Raw genomic sequence first — 23952 nt, 5'->3', positions numbered from 1 at the left:
TAGCTGTGAGCTTTTCATATATGCCCTTTACCATGTTGGCGAAGTTTCCTTCTTGTCCTAGTGTTGTGATTTTTTTAATCAAGGAAGGGTGCTATGTTTTGTCATGTGCCTTTGCTGCATCAATTGAGAGGATCACGTGGTTTTCTTCATTTTGTTAATGTCTTGTATTACATTAACTGATTTTTCTTATGTTCAAACAACCTTGCATACTAGGGATAAATCCCACTTGATCATGGAGTATAATTCTTTTAATATGCTGTTGGATTTGGTTTGGTAGTATTTTGTTGTGGATTTTTGCGTGTATATTCATAAGGGATGTTGTTCTAGTTTTCTTTTCTTGTGATATCTTTATGCAACTTTGGTATAAGGGTGATGTTGCCCTTGTAGAATGAGTGTTCCCTTCTCTTCAGTTTTTTGAGCAGAATTGGAATTGTTATCTTAGAATGTTTGGTAGAATTCCCCTGTGAAAGCCATCTGGCCCTGGGCTTTTCTTTGTTGGAAGGTCTTTGATTACTGATTCGTTCTCCTTGTTAGTAATTGGTTTGTTGAGATATTCTGTTTCCTCTTGATTCAAATAGTAGTTTGTGTGTGTCTTAAGAATTTATTCATTTTACCGAGAGTATCTTAATTTATTGGTGTACTTTTGTTCATAGTATCCTCTTACAGTCCTTTTTATTTCTGTGGAGACAGTAGTGATGGCCCCCTTTGATTTTCATTATTTGTATCCTCTCTTTTTTTCTTTGTCTAGCTAAAGGTTTGTCGATTTTATTGATTGTTCAAAGAACCAACTCTTGATTTTGTTGATTCTCTTTACTGTTTTTTGTTTGTTTTCTAAGTCATTTCTCTCTGCTCTAATCTTTATTTCCTTCCTTCTACTTGCCTTTTTCTAGTCCTTCCAGTTAGGAGGTTAGGTCACAAATTTGAAGTCTTCTTTTTTAATGTGAACATGTAAAGTTATAAATTTCCTTCTCACCTGCCTTTGCTGTATCCCATAAGTTTTACTATGTTGTATTTTTATTTTCATTTGCCTCAAGTTCTTTCCAAATTTCATTTCTAATTTCCTCTTGAACCCTTTGGTTATTTAAGAGTATGTTGTTTAATTTCTAAATATTTGTGAATTTTTCATATCTCCCTCTGTTATTGATTTCTTGTTTCATTCTGTTGTGGTGGGAGAATAAACATTGTGTGATTTCAATATTTTTAATTTATTGAGACTTGTTTTGTGACCCAACATATGGTCTGTCCTAGAGAATGAATCATGTGTACTCAAGTAGAATATGTAGTCTGTTTTTGTTGGGTACAATGTTCTATGTATTCCTGTTAGCTCTGGTTGGGTTTGTGTATCATTCAAGTCCTTTACTTCCTCATTGATCATCTGACTAATGTTCCTTCCATTGTTGAGTAGTGGGTTAAAATTTCCTATTATTAATGTAGAAACATCAATTTCTCCCTTTAAATCTCTAAGTATTTGTTCATATGTTTTGGTGCTCTGATATTAGGTGTGTATTTATGTATAATTGTTGCATCTTCCTGTTGAATTCTCCCCTTTATCAGTATGTATTAGACCATCTTTGTCCCTCATAACAGTTTTTGACTTAAAGTATATTTTATCTGATATTATTATAGCCACTCTGGTTCTCTTTTGTTACTATGTGCATGGTATAGATAGTTTATCATCCTTGCACTGTCAGTCTACTTGTACCTTTGACTTTAAGGTGAGTCTCTTACATATAGCATGTAATTGGGACATACTTTTTTTTTTTCTTTTAAGTCCATTCTGCTGATCTCTGCCTTTTGACTGGAGAGTTTAATCCATTTACACTTAAAATCTTACTAAATAATACAGGACTTTCTTCTGTCATTTGAGTATTTACCTTTGTAAGTCATAACTATTTTGTTCCTTCTGTTAAAGCCTACTTTTCTATTTTATTTGCTTTTTTGCATTATACCTTATTGAGTGCATACTCATTTCTACCTAGATATACTTATCATCTATTTTCCTTGTGGTTACCATGGAGTTCAAATTTGTCATCCTAAATATCGCAGTCATATTTGATTTGATACCAACTTAGTTTCAATAGTATGCACATATACATTTACTATATCTTCCATCCCACCACGATTTTTTTTGTACTTGCTATCACTTATATATCTTTGTTCATTGTATGCCCCAAAACCTAGAATTATCATTACTTTTTATGCATTTAGCCCCTGTAGGAAGTAAGAAATACAGTAACATACCAAACAATTCAGTCCAATAATCCTGTCATTTATAATTACTCAAATGGCTCCCATTAACGCATATCTTTATTTCTTTTATACTGCTTTGAACCACTGTCTCATGTCCTTTCATTTCAGTCTTAAGATCTCCCTTTAATGCTGCTTGTAGAACAAGTTGAGTGGTGATTAAGTCCCTCAGCTTTTGTTTATCTGAGAATGTATTGTCCTGTCATTTTTGAAAGAGTGTCTCACTAGATATGAAACTTTTGGTGGCGGTTATTTTCATTCAGCATTTTAAGTATTTCAGTACACTGCCTTCTTGCCTCTCTGGTTTCTGATGAAAAATCGGCACTCAGTCTTATTGGCATTTCCTTATATGTAATATGTTGCTTTTCTCTTGCATCTTTCAGAACTCTCTCCTTGTCCTTTGCATTTGATAGTTGTAGCAGTTTGATATGGTTATGAATTCCAAAATAGATATTGGATTATTCTCATAATCTCATCTGTACCATTGATTGAGTTATGATTAGGGCATTGAGTCCCCACCCACCACAGATAAAAGGTATGGCAAAGAACAGAGTTGAGGGTTTTCTGATGTTGGAGTTTGATACTGAAGACTTAAGCTGGAGCCCCAAGGAAGTCAGCAAACAGAGGAAAGAAAAGCCAGTCCCAGGAAGAAAGGAACCTTGAACCCAGAGAAAAGCAAGCCCCAGGAACGTAGGAACCCAGGAAGCCTGAACCCTCACAGACGTCAGCAGCCATCTTGCTACAAATAGACTTTGCTGAGGGACGTAACTTATGCTTTATGGCCTGGTATCTGTAAGCTCCTACCCCAAATAAATACCCTTTATAAAAACCAACCAATTTCTAGTATTTTACATCAGCACCCCTTTGGGTGACTAATGCAATATTGTATCAAGATACGATGTGGTGTACTTTTCTTCATGTTTATCTTGTTTGGCATTGTCTTGAATATACATATTCATGTGTTTAGCTAAGTGGGACATTTTCTGTCATTATATCTTTGATTATCCCTTTCCACCCCTTTTTCTCCTTTCTTCTCTTCCAGGACTCCCACAATGAGTATATTGGCATTCTTGATAGTATCCCATAGCTGTCTTAGGCTATTTTCACTTTTAATATTTCTTTTTTCTTTTTTTATCCTCAGCCTGGGTCATTTAAAGTGTCTTGTCTTCAAGTTCACTTATTCTTTTTCTGCTAGCTCCCATCTGCTCTTGAAATCCTTCTGGGCATTTTTCATTCCAATTATTGTCATCTCCAACTCCAGTAGTTCTGTTTGGTTCCTATTTAAAATTTCTTTGTCTTAACGTAGACTCTCATATTGTTCATTCATTGTTTTCCTGGCATCCTTTAGTTCTTACTTTGTGCTTTCCTTCATCTCCTTGGGCATTTTAAAGATATTTTTTTAAAGAATGTTTTCAGTACGTCCACATTCTCGACTTTGTGTTTTCTATATTTTTATCCTCTTCCTTCAGATAGGCCATGATTTCCTGTTTCTTTGTTTGTCTTATACTTTTTTGTACATTTTAATATTTTTAAATTTTATCTCTGGATTTACTCCCTGGAATGTCTGCTTCTTGGTTTGTAACCAGCTGGTGAAGGTTTTTCTTGCACTTTAGCCCTCCCATCAGGAAGGTCTGCCCAAGGCAAATGCAGTGTGCAGGGTTTTCCCTGTCCATCTTGGCCTCTTTCTTGCCCTGGGCTTTTGCTTACTGTGTTTTTTGTTTTGTTTCTTGGTTTTTTTGTTTGTTTGTTGTTTTTTTTTTTGTTTTGTTTTTTTTTTGAGTTTCCCTGCGTGCAGGAGTTTGGTTGTCCCTTCTATTTTCCCAGTAGGCAGACCTCCCTCTCCTAGGTATTTGAAATTGACTGGCCTTAGTCCCAGATTGTCTGCCTCTAGTTTTTACACCCCTTTAGTTGCCTCATACTGCTTTTGCTTGGAGTGCAAATTCTGGGAGGAGTGTTACCCAAAGAGGACTTTCCCAAATTGGTCTTTTCCAGCCAAAACAGGGCCAGAGATCCATGAAGAGGGTACAGATTGGCTCGAGAGTGCCCTGGATTGGGTATCAGAAAGGGTGCCCAAAGCTTCTTTGATAGTTCCTGAAAACTGGACTTTCCTGGCCTCTCCATCAAATGCAGCCTTTCAGGCAGCTGTCCTTCGCAGCCCAGAGAAAGTGTCTTTAAATCTCCACCACCTCCACTCCTGTCTGGGGAGGCTTGAAAGAATAGCTGCTGCTGCCTTTGTCAGGGGTGGGACTGAAAGCATAGCTGCCCTCAGAGCCAGGACCAGCAATCTGAATTCACTAATCAAAATCCGTGATCAGTGATCAGCCGTGCACACCCCTGTTCTTGCAGAAGATTTTTACATCCCTCTCTGTCATGAGCCACTAGCTAGGTGATGTACCCTGATGTATCCTGCCACAAAAATGGAGAATGGGTGCCAGTAGCCATCACACAGAGAGAGCAATTTACTGTTCTTTACCATAATTTATCAGCCTCTTCCTCCTGCTCTTCCCTGGATGCTCTACAGTGCTCTTCTGATCTCTGGGGTTTCAAAATAGGTGTTTCAGGCAGTTCTTTCATGTTTAATAGTTGTTTTGGTGGAAGAATTGAGTCCTGGAGCTCACTACTCCACCGTCTTCTCCAGAATTTCTCTAACTTTTTAAAAAATGGAAATATATAATCTAAATATATATAATCCAAAGGTTTACCAAGCCAAATTCTGTTTGTACCTTGGTGTAATGATCAGGGAGCCAGGCCTTGGTTTTGACATAAACCTGGGTTCATATCCTTGCTCTGCTCCTTATTAGTTCAAGTTCTTGTATCTTAGTTTCTGCACTCAAATGGACATTATGAAAGAGTTGTAAAAAAGATATAGTGAGATAATGTACATAGAGTCTTGTATAGTACTTAGGACATATGAGGGCTCAGGAAATAGTAGCAGTTCTTGATTTGACTGTTTCTAATTATATATGTTTCATATTTCTTATTGAGTATCTAATCATTCTTAATACTCTTCTACATTTGAATAATACATGTTTTCTATATGTCCTTTCATAACTTAAATATGGAATATAATTTAAGTGTGTTTATATTTAACTTCTAATATTTATGAGATTGATAGAAATAATTATATTTGAGTAGTAGGTAAAGTGGCTTTTCAGCTACAAGATAATGTAAATGAGTTTATTCTCTTTTTTGAGACCTTAAAAATTGCCTGAAATTAAATAACTTTTTGGATAGCTAATTTATACTGGTGCTGCCTCATATTTCTAGTATGGAAATAAGTGGAATTTTAAGGGAAATTATTTGATTTACCTATGAAAAGTTATTTGTTAAATCTGTTTTGAGTTAAAATCATGAGTGGATCCAAAATTAGTGGTCATAACTGTAGTAAAATAATGGATTTACCACCAGGGAGATGGTATTCTTGAAATGAATACTTTCAGAAAGAATTGCTAAATAATGTATATCTGGTTTTTTTTATATCCATCTTTCTGAAGAATGGAACAAAATATTGTTTCCAGATTTTTTTCAGAAAACAAGAAACAGCTTTTCTTCAATTCTTCATTCAATATAATTAATGCATATTGTAAACTTTTTTCATGTAGTTAACTGAAACAAATTTCTTTCCCTTTGTTCCTTGGATAAGGAAGTATGGAGAAAGCAGATTATGAGGTTATTTTCACACCATGCCCTTCAGCTTTGCAAAGAAACTATAGCCTAGTAACTAAAAGATTAAAATGGCTCTTATTCTGTCTGCATGTGTAAGGTTAGATTATGTTTGTTTTTTCTTTCATTTTTTTTTAATGACAAACACTCCTCTAGTTGCAGGTCGGAGAGAAAGTGATTTCTACATCACCAGTTGAGGTGAAAGCCAGATGTTATGTTCAATAATGGAATATAATCGGGCTCCAAATTTTCTGGTGCTCAGAGAATCCTGGGGGCACCAGCCATAAAGTCATGGTCACTGTCCTGGACATGAAAGTGTCATTGGCAGAAATGAGATTTAGGGTTACGAGATATGTTTCTTAGCGCCTTTGTTTTTTATGGCTTCATTGAATAGTTTTATATGGATAAGAAGTATGTCATCCATGACAATATTAGCTTGATTTCAGTGTTTTGTTTGTTTGTTTGTTTTAAATTATGCTCTTAGCAATAGGTTTTATTCAGTAAAAAAGAGAGCAGACTTTTCCCTTCTGGCCAAAGTCTGCCTTGGAGCTAATCATGTACTTGGAATTGCTTCTTTGTAATGGTTGATACTTCCAAGGCTAATCTGTCTATATACTGGTAAATTCTAGGACCAATCTGCATGCATGCATGAATGCAAATATTCATTCTTTTAATCCATCAAACGTTCATTAAAATTTATTAATCATTTACTATGCATTGACAGGAATTTGGGAATACAAAGATGAATAATACATGGTTCTCAAGGCATTTATAATCTAGAAGTATAGCCCCTCTTCTCTTAATGGACTAATGCTAAACTCTTCCTCTTGCAAGATTAAGATGCACTTGACCTTGACTATGTCATTTAATCTATCTATGTTTATCTGTGTATCTTTCTGAATACTAGTGGAACAACTGCATTAATAGTTGGAACTAGAGGAGATAGAAGTGCCTAGACAGAACTTCTTAGGAGTAATGCTTCTATAACTTGTTGAGCTGCCATTATCTGTTATTTTTTTTGGATTTGTAATAGTTAATTTCTAAAAAATTAAAAAATTAAAAAGTTTAAAAAAATGTATTTGAGGTGTGAGATACAGAGGTAATGTTATATATGAAAATTTGGGTTACATGTGTCTGCAAGGCATTTCAACTCCTTTTAAATTATCTATAGTTTGTTGTATTTTAATCATCTGTATTAGTCATGTGTTATGGGTCAATTTTGGTTTTATTTAAAAAGCTATACATTTCTAAGTGTATATACTATGTATATTTTATCGGGGCGTGAAATGAAAATGTTGCCTAATACAATGAAAACTGTATAAAAGTACTAGGTAGGAAATTTTAAGATAGGAAACAGTTAAACACTGTATATTTGTTGAAAGACTCAGAGAAAAATTAATTGGATAAGAATTGTTCTAATACCAAGTGACTTGGTATAATTGCAGTACTATAATAAAATATCGTACTTTCCCTTCAACCCTAAAATTTAGCTTCCTTGAAATTCCTAGAGCAAAAGAATTCCTACTAAGGTCTCTTCAGGGCTTTTAATTAAAAAAAAAAAAAAGGCAAAAAAGGTACTGAACAAACAAAAAAATCTTATGTTTTCCATTTACTAATATAAATTTTTAAAAGCATACTGGGGTCACAGGTGTGGCTCGAGCAGTTGAGCACCTGCCTCCAATATGAGAGGTCCTGGGTTCAGTTCCTGATGCCACCTAAAGAAGACAAACAATGAGCAGACATTGACTAAAAACAATGAGCAGGGAAGTGGATGTGGCTCAAGTGATAGGGCTTCCATCTACCATATAGAGGACCCAGGTTTGATGCCTAGGGCCTCCTGGTGAAAAAGAAAGAGAACACATGCCTACGTGGCAAGGCAGTGCCTCTGCAGCAAGCTGAGTGCCCGTGTGAGTGCCTGCACAAGGAACCAGGTGCTCACATGAGTGCTCACGTGGTGAGCTAAGTGCCTGCACCAGTGCCCACTCAGTAAACCAAGTGCCCGCGCAGTGAGCCAGTGCTCACGCAAGTAAGACACCGCAAGATGATGACACAACAAAAGAGAGAAGAAGGGTAGAGTCCAGGCGAAGTGCTGCAAAAACCAGGAACTGAGGTGGCACTGGTGATAGGAAACCTCTCTCCACATCAGAGGGGTTCCCAGGATCAAATCTCGGTGAATACTAGAGGAAAAAAACAAAAAGAGAAATAGATACAGAAGATCACACCGCAAATGGGCACAGACAGCAAAGAACAGCAGGGTGGGGGGAAGGGGAAGTAAAAAATAAAAAATAAACAATGAGCAGACAAAAGAAAACAATGAACAAAAACAGGAAAATGAGCAGACAATAGCAAAAACAGGGGAGCAGGGAATGGGTGTGACTTAAGAAGTTGAGCGCCTGCCTCCCACATGGGAGGTCCTGGATTTAGTTCCTGGTGCCTCCTAAAGAAAAACGAAGTAGATAATGAGCAAAAACAACAAGCAAACAGATGAGGGAGCCATGGGGGGTGGGGGTGGGGAGGAAGCATACTAAGGAGTACTCATGGTATTTCATAACTTTAATAAAAATTATTAATGCTATGCAAATATTTTCCCTTTACCATCCTTTATTAGATTAAAAATTTTTCTTACCTTTGTAAATTCATTTTGCATGTGCTGCTTCTACCAAATGATCATTTTTTCTTTTCCTCTTTTTCCCCCCAGTTCTTGAACTAGCTTATGTGTCCAGATATTTAGAGGGGTATAAGCTTGAGCTGGACAAACCTTTATATAGTCTTTTGTTGCATTATTGACAATTTTCTCCAACTCCTACCTGATTCCATATTTTCATAGCACTTCCTATCAGCCCCTCTTTCCCACCTCCCTCCCTTGTCACAGATAAGCCTCTGTAAAATTGCCTGTTTCTCATTAAATCCTAAGTGAAATTAAAATTAGTATGTACTTAAATGTTTACATCATTTTCATATCGCCTTTAAAAATCATGCAAAAACTGTTTCGTCATTTCTAAATCAGCAAGTTATTATTTCTTTTAATCTTTGAAAAAATTATATTTCTAGAATTTTACCAAAAGTATGTGGGTGCACTTTGTCCTTTTCAAATCTCTACTCTTTTAAAAGGGCTTTTGTGTGAATTTATGATGATTTCAACTTTAAGATTCTGAGCTGAGAAGGAAGTTGAAACTTTAAAAAAATGGAATGTTGATAATTGTTTGATTGTAATTGATTTGCTCATTTACAGCAAATTGATTTGTCATCTTGTAACAGATTGATTGTAAGTATTTGTTCAACTATAATACTACCCTATTGGGGACATCAAGGAGATCTGAAGGCACAACACGTTTGTTTTGTGTAGGAAAAATCATTCTCTGAATTATAACTAATTGACTGACTATCTTTAGGAAAAAGATATAATCCCAAAATAAAATAACAAATAATTGTAAAGTAACCAGTCTTGAGGAATGTCATGTTGAGGAGGCAAGGGTTAAAAAGGGGGGTTGCAGAACATACATGAAATTTTATTTCTAATAACTTTAAATGCTAAAGAAGTAGACTTAAAAGACATTATAATTTTGTTCTTTATTATAGCTTCCCTATGACGTTAAATGTTTGTTGCGCAACCAGGAATTGTTCTAGGGATGGGAGGAATCAAAGATGACTAAGACATTCTTTTTGCCTTTTAATTACCAAGGGGGAGACAAGTTGATAATTTGTGATAGAAATGTAGTAATAACATAGATTGGGTAGCTGTAAAAGCCAAGATGAATAATTCAGCATTGTTGTTTTGTTTTTTTTTTTAATCCAAAATTGTCATAGACCAAAAAAGTCGATTTAACTTTTACATTTAAAATGGAAAAAGATTAAAACTGTGGTTGTGTTTTTAGGAAATAGTTAAAGTTGCTCTTGACTTTAATATGGGTTGTAAGACGTTGACACCTTTGGGAAAAAAAAACCAAAACTCTTAGGTTGCTGAGGCTAGGTTGTAAAAGCTCTTTATCTTCAAGAACTTGTGTTAGATTTTAAAGTCATTTTTATTCCATCTCTGCCATTATGGATAATGTGTTGGAAATACCTGGCACTAGAAGAAGACAAGGATTTGAAATCTGCAAGATCTTCAGAACGTGTCTTTTTTTTTTTTTTTTTTAATTTTTAATCCTCTGTAGTAATTTTTTTCCTAGAGTTTAGAACCTTAAAAGTTTTTCAAATATTTATAGTAATCTTTTTACCAGCCCAAGGATTCCTCTCTAAAACGCCTAAAACCCTTTAGGAAAATTTTAAGTTGAGAAGCGTAGAGCTTGGGAAAGAGGGGATTGGGTTTTCAAACCTATAAAAACCGTTTTAGATACTCTTCACATTCATCACAATCGCATAATAAGGGACGGATTAATTAAGAAAATGTATCACTTTGCACAATTTAAAATACCAGTAGTGGCTACTGCTGTGTAGTGAGCCCTACCTTACTGTACTCCTTAGAAAGATTCCCCCACAATTTCTGTGACAGTAACTGGGCTTTTCTTCGTTTCCTTTGCCACATGCACAGCAATTTTGTTTTGTATTTGGTATTTCAGGGAAGCATTTTTGCTTCTCTGATTTTGAGTCCCATTTACTGACTCTTATTTCCCATCTTAATTCCAGGATACAGAACAACTTGAATGCTTAAAATGAAAAAAAAATCTTTGAGTAAAATTTTATTCAGTCCACAGAGAATTTTTCAAGACCCTCCCCAATTCCCATGGATGTTTAATATTAAACTAATGATAGCCTTGTGACAGCACAAGTACCATCAACTCCCTCTTTCATCATAGACAAAATCTCAAGACGGTCCTGAAGTTTAGTTTCAATTTTTCCTTTTTTTCCCTCTTTTCTGAAACTGTTTTTAAGAACTTCTACTGCTTATGTGTTTTCACTTTAAATTTCCATTTTCTTTTCTTAACCACCTCTTTCCCTTTTCCTTTATTATCCCTGATAAGATTTACTTTGAGAGCACATACACTAGAGCAAAATGAACATATCTGCTAAGAATTTCATTTGGAGGTGTAATACTGTATATATAGTTTAATGTACACACATATACATAACTGAAAATTCAAGTGAATAATCCAGTTACTTATATCTTTATTATTTCTTTTGATAGGCAAACTGTGGACAAGAAGTATGAAGGTTGCTTACAACATTCTGCATAAATTAGGTACAAAGCAAGAACCTATGGTGCGACCTGGAGATAGGGTAAGTACAATTTAAATTATTGGGTCTGTAAAATACATTGTCTTCTGAGGAAAGATCCCTACTATTTTAAATTCCAGAGCCTTTCATCATACTGCTACTGCTAAATAACTTTTCCCTAACATTTGCTATGAACCAGTAGTAATTACATGTGTTATGTCATTTAATCTTGGCAACAATATCTCTTCTGTTTTTTAGGTGGGGACACTCAGGCTTAGGGAGATCAAGTATGAAAATATTAGATGAAGGTACATAACCATTAAGTGGCATACCAGCTCTTGCACCCACATCAGCCAGATTCCAAAGCTATACTATTATCATTTGTCTCCTTTAAAAAAACAATAAAAAAAAACTTACTTTGAAATATTTTCAAACTTACAGGGTAATTACAAAAATAATAAAGCCACATATGAAGAACTCCAATATACCCCTATCCCCCCAGATACCCAGACCCACCAATTTTAATATTTTTCCATCCATATTTGTCATATCATTCTGTACTTTAAGCTATCATTCCATCCTAATCAGTCCTTTTCTGAACACTTGAGTGCATAGTCTCCTATTTTTAAATATGATTATGTCATCTAACTGGGCAAGCAAGACAATTATATTTAAGACTTAAGTTTGACTTGTAGATTTTTTTTAGTGTGGTAGCTTTGTTACAGTTGATGAGAGAGTATTATTGTAATTGTACTATTGAATATAGTCCATAGTTTATATTAGGGTTCACTGTGTTGTATAATCCTCTGGTGGTTGTTTTGTTTTTGTTTTTTCCTTCTAGCAACATACATACCACCTAAAGTCCCCACTTTTCAGCACATTCAGATATATAATTCGGTGGTTTTAATTACATTCAAAAGTGTTGTGTGTTGTGTTGGGGAACAGAAACTCCTAAAGCAAAAAACAAAAAAAACTACTCTCATTGGAAAGTGGATGTGACTCATTGGTTGAGTGCCAGCTTCCCATGTACGAGATCCTGGGTTCAATCCCTGGTACCTCCAAAAAAATAAAAGAAAGTTAACTCTCACCACTATATGTTAGCAAAACTTTTCCATCATCCCAAACAGAAACTCTGCAACAATTAAGAAGCTTAATTAAAGGCCTTCTATCTTGACTTCTAGCTTCAAAAAGTCAATTGTCATGTAATATTTCTACTGTCTACAAGTTGGATTATAATCTTTTTAGTTGAGGAGTTTAAAAGATGGGTAGTATGGCCTCCAGATTCTCGAAATACTGTACAATAATAATTACAGAATAAACTGGTTTGTTTTCAGCTAAGATTTTGGTAGGACTTTGGAGGGCACAGTTTTGATAGAATGGCATGTGTAAACAGATTTTGTCAGAGGATGGGTTGGCTTGTGTGTGAGGCCTACTCCTCTAAATTTTTCCTTTTCAAAAAAAAACTGTTCTTGTGGCCAGCATCTAGCACTTGTGTATGAATACTTATTAAATAAGCATACATAATTATAGTCTTCAGTTGCTGGCAACCTCCTGCTGCAATAAATGGGATTCCTTATCCTCTTTGAAAATCATTTTTGAAAAAATATAATTTTCTCCAGAATAATGAACATTCAGTCCTTAGGATTAAAATTATAGACACTTTTCTTGTGGATGACCTTGTTAATATAATTGGGGGAATAGCTGCTTGGGCTTTCAAAAAGACATAATGCCTAAAGCTAAGTAGTTATTCAGGATATTTTGCTAGGAACTATGGGAGATATAAAGATGCATCACTTACGAAACCTGCGTTCAGGAAGCTTGTGGTATTAAAAAATGTAAATACATTAATAGCTAGCTTTTATACAAATTAGAAGGTGATAAAAGCTACCAAAAGAAGTATTAAGAGATAGAGCTGAACTATTTGGAAAGGAGAGAGATCTTTTTCGGTTTGGTGAGTGTCTGGGAATTTGAGAAGGCTTCTCAGGGGTGGAAAAGTAAGCATGTTAGAATTCTCAGTCAAATACTGGTGCTAGTGTGAAAAGGAATTAGGAGGAAATCCTATGTTCCATACAATGGAAGAAAAGTTGAATAAATAGATTGGTAACTATGAAAGACCTTAATGCAAAGCTTAGGTTTGTGATCTTTCAACTTCTGATTTCTTGGTGCCTGTTATTCTCTGTGGGAAATTAGGTACAATGAAATATTGAGATTATAGAGAGGATTAAGTTAAAGGAAGCCTAAGACTCTATAGGTTTATAAAAATAACATGTCTATAAATTTTTTACAGTATTGCAGTATGATCACTGTGGCTTCTAAGAATAAAGTGGGATTTGTAGCTGATTCACATACGAAAAGAAGCCTTAATAAAAAATGATGTAAATGCAGACTTTCCTTAAAACAAATTGGGAAAAAATTCAGGTGTGATTCTAAAACAGCATTGTCTAAATTACAGTGAAATGAAATGTTTATTATAGCTGAGGGATGAATAATATTGTGTCATACAACTATCACCCCAAATTTCTAGTTCCTCTACCCCTGTGATACTCTGTCACCTGGAATTAATACTCAAACTTTTATGCTAACAATGTTCTAGTTAGATTTTCAGATCAAACAAAGCATGTGGCTTTTCTGATTTAATTATGTAATGTTTTCTTGATTAGCTTTTTCTTTACAAAACAATGCAAAGGCTATAGTTAAACATTTTTAGAACAAGTTTAGAGGCATTTTTACAGTGAATTTCTATCTCACTTTAAAGTTAATATATTCCTCTAATCTAAGTCCACATATTGGTGAAAATACGACAATACCAGACCTGAAAAGAGTTTGTGACTTTCTGGTGATAATGTTTTTTTAAAAATGAATTTAATCATCACCTGAATACAGGAATTATCAAATTTGCATTTTGCATTTGTTCGTAAAAATTAAGATTGGTTCTTTTAACTGGTTAAATTAAATGTAAATGAATACAGAAAGTTTTCTTTAGATTGAATCATCTCATAGGTATTTTCACCCATCTCTTCCCTAAAACTTTGATAGGTGTAATCCTATTACATGCTGCCATAGCCAGAAGTATAAAGGGAGGTGAATAAATATTTTTTTCACATTTTCACCCTCTATATTCTTGGAAAGCAAACTTTAATTTATATTTCATGTATATTTATCTAAGGTCTTTGGGATAATGCATCACTTTATATACATTCATTGGCTCTGGTTTGAGCATTCTAGTTTTAGTACTTTTAAGGGTTTTGTATTTCCTACTTATTGACATGGAGTTGAAGAACAGATAAGTTTGGCCTTGTTAGGAGTAATGAAGTAACTCATTACGTTATTTTTTTTTCTGATTTTAAAAGCATTGTATCCACATTATAGAAAATAAGGAAAGTACAGAAAGATATACATGTGAAAATCCTTTAATCTTACCATCCAGACATGATGTTAGCCTTTGGGTTTTTCATCCTTTTCTAGCCATTGCTTTTCTATTGTTGAAAGCATATAGTATGTATAATTTTATATTGCTGCTTTTACTAATTTTATTTTATAACATAACATTTCATCTTATTTTAATGTAATTGTCTAGGATATATTGTATGACAGTATCAGCCTTAACTGGCAAAGTCACTTATCTTTATCTCAATTCTCTATTCTTAATGTAGAAGTCTGCCTCCATAATTAGTATTCTAGGAGGAATGACAAGTCATTATTTTACTAGACTTTTTTATATAGGGGCAACCCTCACTTTTGAGTGGAACTTTGTCTTCTACCTTTCTAATGTAATTTGATCAGTCTCCTCAAACTTTTTTGGTCTACTTCCAAGAAAGACGATGTACAATGGCTTAAACCCAGAATCCTTGCAAATGTATAATTAAATAACATTGCTTCATCAGATCCAGATCTGAAAAACAGATGGTGTCACCTCTTAGTCCACCAAGGGAAGTCTAGCTCCCAAGCTATGCTGTGACTAATGCAAGCCTCAGATGATTTTAAAGGGATTAATTGGTTTTATTTATACATATATACATTCAAACAAATACCTTTTTTAAAAAAAGATTTATTTATTTATTTATTTAATTCCCCTCCCCTCCCCCGGTTGTCTGTTCTCTGTGTCTGTTAGCTGCGTCTTGTTTCTTTGTCCGCTTCTGTTGTCGTCAGCAGCACGGGAAGTGTGGGCAGCACCATTCCTGGGCAGGTGCACTTTCTTTCGCGCTGGGCGGCTCTCCTTACCGGTGTACTCTTTGCACGTGGGGCTCCCCTATGCAGGGGACCAGGGCACTCCTTGCGCGCATCAGCACTGCGCATGGGCCAGCTCCACACAGGTCAAGGAGGCCCGGGGTTTGAACCGCAGACCTCCCATGTGGTAGACGGACGCCCTAACCTTTGGGCCAAGTCCGTTTCCCCCAAACAAATACTTTTATTCCTTCTTGAAAGTCTTGCTCTTTGTAATCTGACATCTGACTGGGTGGTGTAGGGGAGAAGTAAAGATTAATAGCTAATCAACAGTTAATTCTCAGGGTTTCTCAAATAGAAGGCATCAGTGGTACAGAATGGCTTTCATTGGCCTTAGTCTCTCACTTAACTGATTTTGGTAAACTTTAAGAATACCATAAAGAAAGGAAATCTACATCTAATCCCAACCTAATTTCATTTCCATCAACTATCCCATGTTGCCAAATTGCCAGCATTGCCAAATTTAAAATGTGTCCTGATGCCCTCCCAACTGCCATTTGAATCCTTTTATGCCAATTTGCTTATTTAGATATTGGGATAATTAGAATGTCTTATCCAACTATTCTCGGCAGAATTAATAACTTCTATTAGATTTTTAAAGAAAACATTGGTTAACTTTCAGGATGAGGCAATGCAAAAATCATAATGTGTGCTAAATCATGGGATTTATGCATTAATGAAAATATGACAAACTTAATTATCCGTAAGGCAGTCTCACACTAATGCTGACACAGCTTATGAGAACACATGTTAAAAATAGAAGCAAAATTCTACGTAACTAAAGGAGAATCCAGAAATAGAAATTTCTATTAATACTTTATATTTTGAAACTTTCTAAAACAAGAGAATAAGGAAGGATTACTTAGTAAGTAGCATTTGGATAACAGAAGAACAAGTTGAATATACATTAAATTAGCTAAAAATCAAATTCTAAAATTAACTCCATATGACTTAAAGTTCACCATTTCAACAGTCTAGAGGAAATAGGATGAAATGTTTGCTAAATAATAGGAGATAACATAAAGGAAAAGTTTGACAAATTTACTTATAAACATTGAATGTCTACACACTAAAAGTAGAAAATATATCAAGTTATGTCAAATGTTAATAATTATCAAATATATAAAATTCATGAAAATTTTAGAGAAAATATCAAAACATTAACATAAATAGGCAAGAGAAATGAATAAGAGTTCATGTGAGGAATAGTTGTAAGCAATCATACGGAAATGGTTCTTCAGCTGTGGTCAAAGAACACAAATTGTAATATATTAAGGATTATCAGCAAACATATTAAAAATAATAACATTCTGGAAGCTGATGTGACTCCAGTGATTGAGCACTGGCTTCCCACCTACAAGGTCCAGGGTGTTCAATGTCTGACCCCAATACCTAGATAATATTTATTATTTGTTACCAACATCGCTTGACTAATTTTAATCGTATTTTTAGAAATCCATGTTTAACTTTATACTTTTGACCTAATTTTATTCTTAGGAATTTAATTCTTAACAGAAATTAAAATAGGTGATAGATGGATGAGTAATATCTATAAGCTGATAAATTCATTGAAGCATTATTTATTACAGAAAGCAAAGCAATTGCTTATGCAACATTAATTAGCCAGTACTGATAATCCTACCAGTACTAATAAACTAGTGCACTACTAGTAGTTAACTTTTATGAATGCATACTGCGTGCCTGACACTGCTAAACTCTTTATGTACATTTTCTCATTTGTCCTTTCTACAGTGCTAAGATATACTTTCTCTTTTTCTCATTTTTTCAGATAAAAAAAAAGCAAACTAAACTAAGGCTTAGAGGTTGATCTGGGCCTGAGATCACAGAACTAAAAACTGACATGAAATCTGAATCAAGTTCTGCCTGAGTCTAGCTCCCAGTCTGTACAGTCTCCTTATTAGCCCAGCAGCCTAACAAAGTGAAAACAATGAAAATCAAAACAGTATACACACTATAGTTTGCTTTATTTAAAGATAGATAGATGTGGAGGATAATATGCAAATGATAAATATAATTTTATTCTGATAACATATGCATGGCAATTTTTAATATTTTTAACTTTCCCATAAATACAGAAAAAGGTATTTATTAAAACATGGTTTACTAAAATACATCTTTAAATAGAACACCTAATTTTCACTCCAGTTTCCATTCTTAGTTAAATTTTCCATGGAAGGTTAAATCTTGTGGCAGTATTTTAAAGAGCAGAGTGCAACATGTAATAAGAACATCCCATAAATACAGAAAAAGTGTATTTATTAAAACATGGTTAACTAAAATACATCTTTAAATAGAGCACCTAATTTTCACTTCAGTTTCCATTCTTATTTAAATTTTCCATGGAAGGTTAACTCTCATGGCGATATTTTAAAAAGCAGAATGCAACATGTAATAAGAACATATTTGGGGAAGCAGACTTGGCCCAATGGATAGGGCGTCTGCCTACCACATGGGAGGTCTGCGGTTCAAACCCCGGGCCTCCTTGACCTGTGTGGAGCTGGCCCATGCTCAGTGCTGATGCGCACAAGGAGTGCCCTGCTACACAGGGGTGTCCTCGGTGTAGGGGAGCCCCACGCGCAGGGAGTGCGCCCCGTAAGGAGAGCCACCCGGCATGAAAGGAAGTGCAGCCTGCCCAAGAACGGCGCCGCATACATGGAGAGCTGACACAAGAAAAAGAAACACAGATTCCCGGTGCTGCTGATAAGGATAGAAGCAGTCACAGAAGAACACACAGCAGATGGACACAGAGAGCAGACTACTGGGGGGGGGGCGTTGGGGAAGGGGAGAGAAATTTTAAAAATAAATAAATCATTTTTGAAAAAGAACATACTTGGAAACTGTAAGGTTAAAATATCTTTTCCTAAGAGACTAGGAAAATTTAATTTCATAGATTTGCCTGGATTAATAGTTACACATCTTTCCTTTGTTTCTCTGGGTTTCTGTCTGTTTCAGGTAGCACTGGTATTTCCTAACAATGATCCTGCTGCTTTCATGGTAGCATTTTACGGCTGCTTACTTGCTGAAGTTGTTCCTGTCCCCATTGAAGTGCCACTTACAAGAAAGGTAAAGAATACATAATTTCTTTAAAGTCGATTAAAAGGTAAATAACAGGCTCAATTGCAATTGAATGTTGTATTATTAGGTAAGAAAGTATAGACTGCAGTTTTTAAAATGTGTTTTCATCTCAGCTGGAGAAAGATCAAGAAGCACTGAAAATTTTTTAATTGTTTCTGAGATTCTGTGCAGGTTTTCCTTAGTCAGAGAACAGTTATTAGCATACACAGCATTTCTTAACTGCAGACCTTGACAGGAGTGACTTCTGGGAGGCAGAACTTACTTGGTAACAGAGTATTGAGCTAAATAATCTTTGTTAGTAAAGCAAATATTTGAATATCTTGTTCGTTGGCATTACGTACTAAAAATCTGGATAAATGTGGATTTTTTTTTTCATTTTTCTTTTATCTTTGTGTGTATGTGTGATTCTTGCTTTGATTCAAGTGTTTTGATATTATCAAGTCCTAGGCAAAGGCTATACCTAGGATATGTAGATCTTATTTTGTAATTTAAATAAATAAATAAACTTGCTATTGTAATTATAACTTTGTCCAGTCAAAATAAATGGATGGTGTACATAAATATTGCATATTAATATAAGTTTCTTAATCTGAATGAATGATTTGTTCATCTGTAATATTGCATTGAGGTAAGTTTAAAAAAGGTAAAGGGCAGAAACTTTAGTAGAGCTGATATTGTTGCTCCTAAAAGCCAGTCTGATATTGTAGAGCTGATAGCCATGCAGGGTAAATCTTGTCCTAATCTGTCATTATCACATAACTTTGGGCAATACACTTAAATTTTCTAGGCTTCATTTCATGCATCTTTAATGAACGAATTGTGTGCGTAATTCTTCTAACTCCAAAATGGGACAGTTACATGTAGCCCAGGCCAGGAAGCATCCAAGAAAACTTTCCACTGTTTTTGCGGCCCTCTGGAATTTGTTGATTCAGTATTTTAGAAGTCTTGCTGCTGTTTCTGAGAAGTTATCATAAGTAATACTTCAGGTTCCGTTCATTTCAGACTGTACTTCTTAGTTGGCAAGGGAAAGGATACTGGATTCTTCTTGAAAATGGAGTGGGAAACGATTGCTGTTTTAGTTTTCTGTACACCAAACCAAGGAATTTTCTAAGTGGCTTCTCCAGCATGTCTAGGGGCCTCTGGTCTAGAGCTGAGCGTATGTCAGATGGGGCTGTCGGTGACAATAGGAGAGAACCCCGTGGCTCCCCTTTCCTCGGTGCTCTTCCCTCAAACAGGATGTGATATCAGTGTGAGCTCTGCTGGGCGCAAGGCTGCCTTGAGGGAGAACCCTGGTTTCTGCCTGGGCTTGCTGCCAGCACTCCAGGTGTGGACTGGACACCCTTGACAGTGCCTCCTCATTCCCTGAGTCATGTGATCCTCACAATTCAGAAGAATATGTGGAAGAGTTTAGGGGTTGAGTAAACATGATAGCTATGCTCTCCTAAATAATGTTTCAATGCCACAGTCAGCTCCAACCTTAAAATCTAGTAAAGGAGGGTATGGTGTTCCTTTTTGATTTGGCATACAAGTAGTTTTCCTAAAGAGTATATCTCTGCCATTCTCTGATTGGCAGTAATGCCATACTGTTATCTGAAAATGTAGAGGCATAATTTCTAAATGTAAAAATTTTAACTTGGGGCCATGAAATGTTTTATTTTAACACATTTTTTAAAAGCCTTGAAATCATGAAGTTAAGGACTTTTGGACTATGATAGATATGTAAACAGTTATCTCTAAGTATAATAGAAACTTTTCTAAGTGTGTGTAGATATTAAATTATAGCTCCAATAATCGGTGAAGGGAGAGTGTTTTGTCATGTGGATATGCTTTATTCTGTCATATTAGGACAAAACAGTCCCATTTGTTTAAGAATTCTCTAAGGGCTCTGAGGAGAAATTGATCTGATTATTTTGTACAGTGTAGAACTTAGAGTAGCATCATGGACCTAGAATGTTCTGGAAAACTCTTAGAAGGAGCTCTTTGTGCGGTCACAGTGCAGTGGACATGCTTCTAGCAACAGTGGGATGAACAACTTTGTGGAAGTCATCACAGGATGGCCAGGATTTTTCCTTGTGTCTTAACAATTCTTTAATTTTTTGGTCTGCATGACTTGGGTGTTTTATCAGTCAGAATTCTCCAGAGAAACTGAACCAACAGCGTGTGTGTATGCATCTTTCGAAAGAGATTTATTTTAAGGAATTAGCTCATGAGATTGTGGGGGCTGGCAAGTCCAAAACCTGTTAGGGCTTTTCTCTTCTTTCCCTCTTACCCTTTTCCCCGCCTCCCCCTTTCCCCTCTGCCTCCTTCTCCCCCCTCTTCCCTCTCTTCCCCTCTGTTCCTCCCCCTCAATCTTGAACTGACTGGATGAGGCCTACCCACATTTCAAGAGTAATTTCCTTCACTTAAAAGTCAACTGATTGTAGATATTTAATCACATCTACAAAATTCCTTCATAGCAATATTTAAGCTTGTGTTTGACCAAACCACTGGAATAGCCTAGCCAAATTGACACATAAAAGTAACCTACACAGGAAGTGAGGCTGCTGGGAAGTCAATGAAGAGCTACCTCTTCTGTCGGTCTGTCACCTCCTAGGATGTAGGAAGACAAGAAATTACAGTCTTGTTTATAATGGAGAGCGTCTCTCTTCAGTGACCTCTGATATTTGTTAGACTAGGACTGTGGGGACCACCAATCCTCTAGGATTCAGGAGGAAGGGCATAAAGTTCTCCTCCTCTAACCCTGACTTCCCAGAACATTTCCTGATGGGAAAACGCAACCATAAGATGACTTGGCTAATCTCTCAGATTATGCAAGAAGCCGTGTATTGCACCTCAAGCACTATAATTTTAGAATATGGTGGTTCATTAGTCTTAGGGAACTTTTTTAAAAAATGAAAGTAACTTGGGGGGAGCGGATGTAGTTCAAGTGGTTGAGCACCTGCTTCCCATGTTACAGAGTCCTGTGTTTGATCCCTGGTACCTTCTAAAAACAAAACAAACAAACTAAAGAACCAACTCAGGAGCCAGTGTGCTCAGTAGTTGAATGTCTGCTTCCTGCATGTGAGGTTCCAGGTTCAACCCCCAACCCCAGAACTTTAAAAAAAAAAAAAAAAATTTAACAGTAACTTGGGTGCCAATTTAAAAGGGAGTAAGATATTTGTATTAATTCCCCAACTGCTAAAACAAATACCATACAAAAGGTTGGCTTAACCAATGGGAACTTTCTGGCTCACTGTTTTGAAGATAGATGTCCAAAACCAAGGTGTCAGCAAGGCAGTGCTTCCTCCCCCAACACTGGCATTTCTCCCTGAAGACTGACTGCCAGAGATTCAGTGCACATGGCAGCATCTTCTTTCTCTCTCAGGTTCCATTGACTTCCCATTTCTGGCTGCTCCCTGTGGCTTCTCTTTCTGTGGCCTTCTCTATAAGCCTCTAGTAATAAGAATAAGACTCATCCTGATTGAGTTAGGTCACACCTTAAATGACGTAACCTCATCTAAAGGTCCCGTTTATAATGGGTCCACATCCACAGAAACGGCTTAAGATTAAGAACAAGTTTTTCTGGGAAACAAAGCATCAAGACACCACAGTGTGCATATAATTGTAGATAATGAATTATGTGAATCCTTAATACTTCCTCTCACTGCTAGATCTGCGGCTCTAGAATTTTTTTAAAGATCCTAAATAGAACCAGATAGTCTACATTCTAAATATTGTATAATGAACCTGACTGAAAATTTCAGTCCTTATTCTCTTTTCAAAATGTTATAGTAAGAGGGAAAAGCTCATTTTTCTCTTAAACAATTTATATTAGGAGGAATTGATGTTCCTGTGATTGTTTGGTTAACAAGTAGGGAAGGGGACAATAAAGAGAGCCAGCACATGTTTATGTCAAAACGGGGACTTGGTGAGTCATGGCAGAACTAGAAAATGTAAAACTGTCATTGCCACCCTCTCTTTAAGACGATTGGCTTGTCTCTTAATGCCTAATTGTCACCAGAGTGGATTTTTCAACCTTGCAAACCAGGCCAAGTCAGAATTTCCACCCCTACCCCTCAGGAGTACGAGACTAGGACTGCAAGGTATTTAAATCTGGATAGAAAACTAAGGCCAGCACAAAGAAGAAGCCAGGTTGTTAAAATAAGGTATTGAACTGGGTATATTCTAAGTACACCTGCACGTGGAGAGCAAGTTGTTTCGGCCAGAGCAATCTGGAGAACGTCTGGTCAGCACTGGGTTTTCCTGCCTGTGCCTGATGAGCAGCAGGGGCAGGCGTGGGCACCGATGGAATCACCAGTACTCGAGCTTTCTGGGAAAAGGTTTGTCTCCTACAACTGTGAAATTATTTTTCGTTTCCTTAGAATTCTGTAGATATAATTCATTTGTTCACTTTAATAAAAGGTCTATATAATATTAAAGTGAAATTCTCTTGAAGGAATATCCTTAATGTCTTATTAGATATTTACAAGTTTATGTGAGCACTTATATAATACCTCTTCCTTGGGAGCTTATTTTCATAGAAGAAATTAGTGGAGCATGGAAACCTTGGGAACTAGAAGTGTGGCATGAATACAGGGGAAATGGTGTTGCTGAGTCACTAAAGAAAAAAGGAGAGGCTATTTCACAGTTTCGAGGAGGGTAAAACTTAATCCAACTGAAGTATATTCAGACAAAGTGATATGATGTCTGGGATTAGCTTTAAAATACTCCAGGTTGATGCATGTGTATGCACGTGTGTGTAGTCTGTATGTGTGTTGTGGAGTCACCTCCACGATAGCTGGAACCAGACTGGCCAGATGTTGATAATTATTGAAACTGGATGATAGGGACATGGGGTTTCTTTCTGCTCTTTTCTGTATCTTTGTATGTGTGTGAAAATAACTATTATAAATTAAAAAGTGAAAAAAGTAATTGGCAGAAGTACAATTAGTTGGCAAGTTTCAACTTTGTATTGGTAAGTAAAATCATCTTGCGTCAAATGTCTTTGAGTCAGCCTGGTTACATGATTGTAATCTTTAAATTTATCATTAGACTGCACTGTATTTTATTTTGATCCTGCGAAGTAATGTGTTTAAAATCCATCTTCCATTGCAGTAGATGTTTGTGTTACACCACTTCCTGAGAGCTAACAACTCCCAAATCAGCAGTTTGGATAGTAAGGAATGAAATTGGATGAACACTAGCTAGTAGTTTGGGGGCTACATATCCAGAATTACTTGACAAGAGATGACTTTTCTTGAACTTAACTGTACATTTATCAGGGAGAGAATCCTTTTTATGAACGTGATTGACACATTCTGAGAGACTTGGACAGAGTGGGATAAATGGTAATTTAATCACATATCCGTACTGGCCTATTTAATATGACTGCTTGAGAAGCTACTGACGGGGTGGCTGCATGTATAGAGATAGTTTCTAGAAAGTAACATAATTTGCAAATTCTTTATATATTGAAGAAAGATTGGAAATGAGAGAAAGGTTTCAACTTATGTTTGATTTCGTTTTTTTTTTAAAAACAAAAATGAGGAAGCAGATGTGGCCTGAGTGGGTGAGTGCCTGCTTCCCAAA

The 23952-nt window shown here is 35.9% G+C and overlaps 1 protein-coding gene across 4 annotated transcripts in view; it reads left to right on the top strand.

Annotated features, from left to right (window-relative positions):
• DIP2C (disco interacting protein 2 homolog C) overlaps positions 1-23952 on the top strand; it is a 534437-nt gene that overhangs the window by 362860 nt on the left and 147625 nt on the right. For all 4 annotated transcript variants that reach the window (XM_004454050.4, XM_004454048.4, XM_004454049.4 and 1 more), the window contains 2 exons: positions 11036-11127; positions 18262-18372. In XM_004454050.4, coding sequence (XP_004454107.1) covers positions 11036-11127; positions 18262-18372 — 203 coding nt within the window. The remainder of the gene's footprint in view (positions 1-11035; positions 11128-18261; positions 18373-23952) is intronic.

Source organism: Dasypus novemcinctus, chromosome 5 (assembly GCF_030445035.2).
Source record: "Dasypus novemcinctus isolate mDasNov1 chromosome 5, mDasNov1.1.hap2, whole genome shotgun sequence".
Taxonomy (NCBI): domain Eukaryota; kingdom Metazoa; phylum Chordata; class Mammalia; order Cingulata; family Dasypodidae; genus Dasypus; species Dasypus novemcinctus.
The sequence above is the reverse complement of the archived record's forward strand: the minus strand, read 5'-3'. Positions and strand labels throughout refer to the sequence as shown.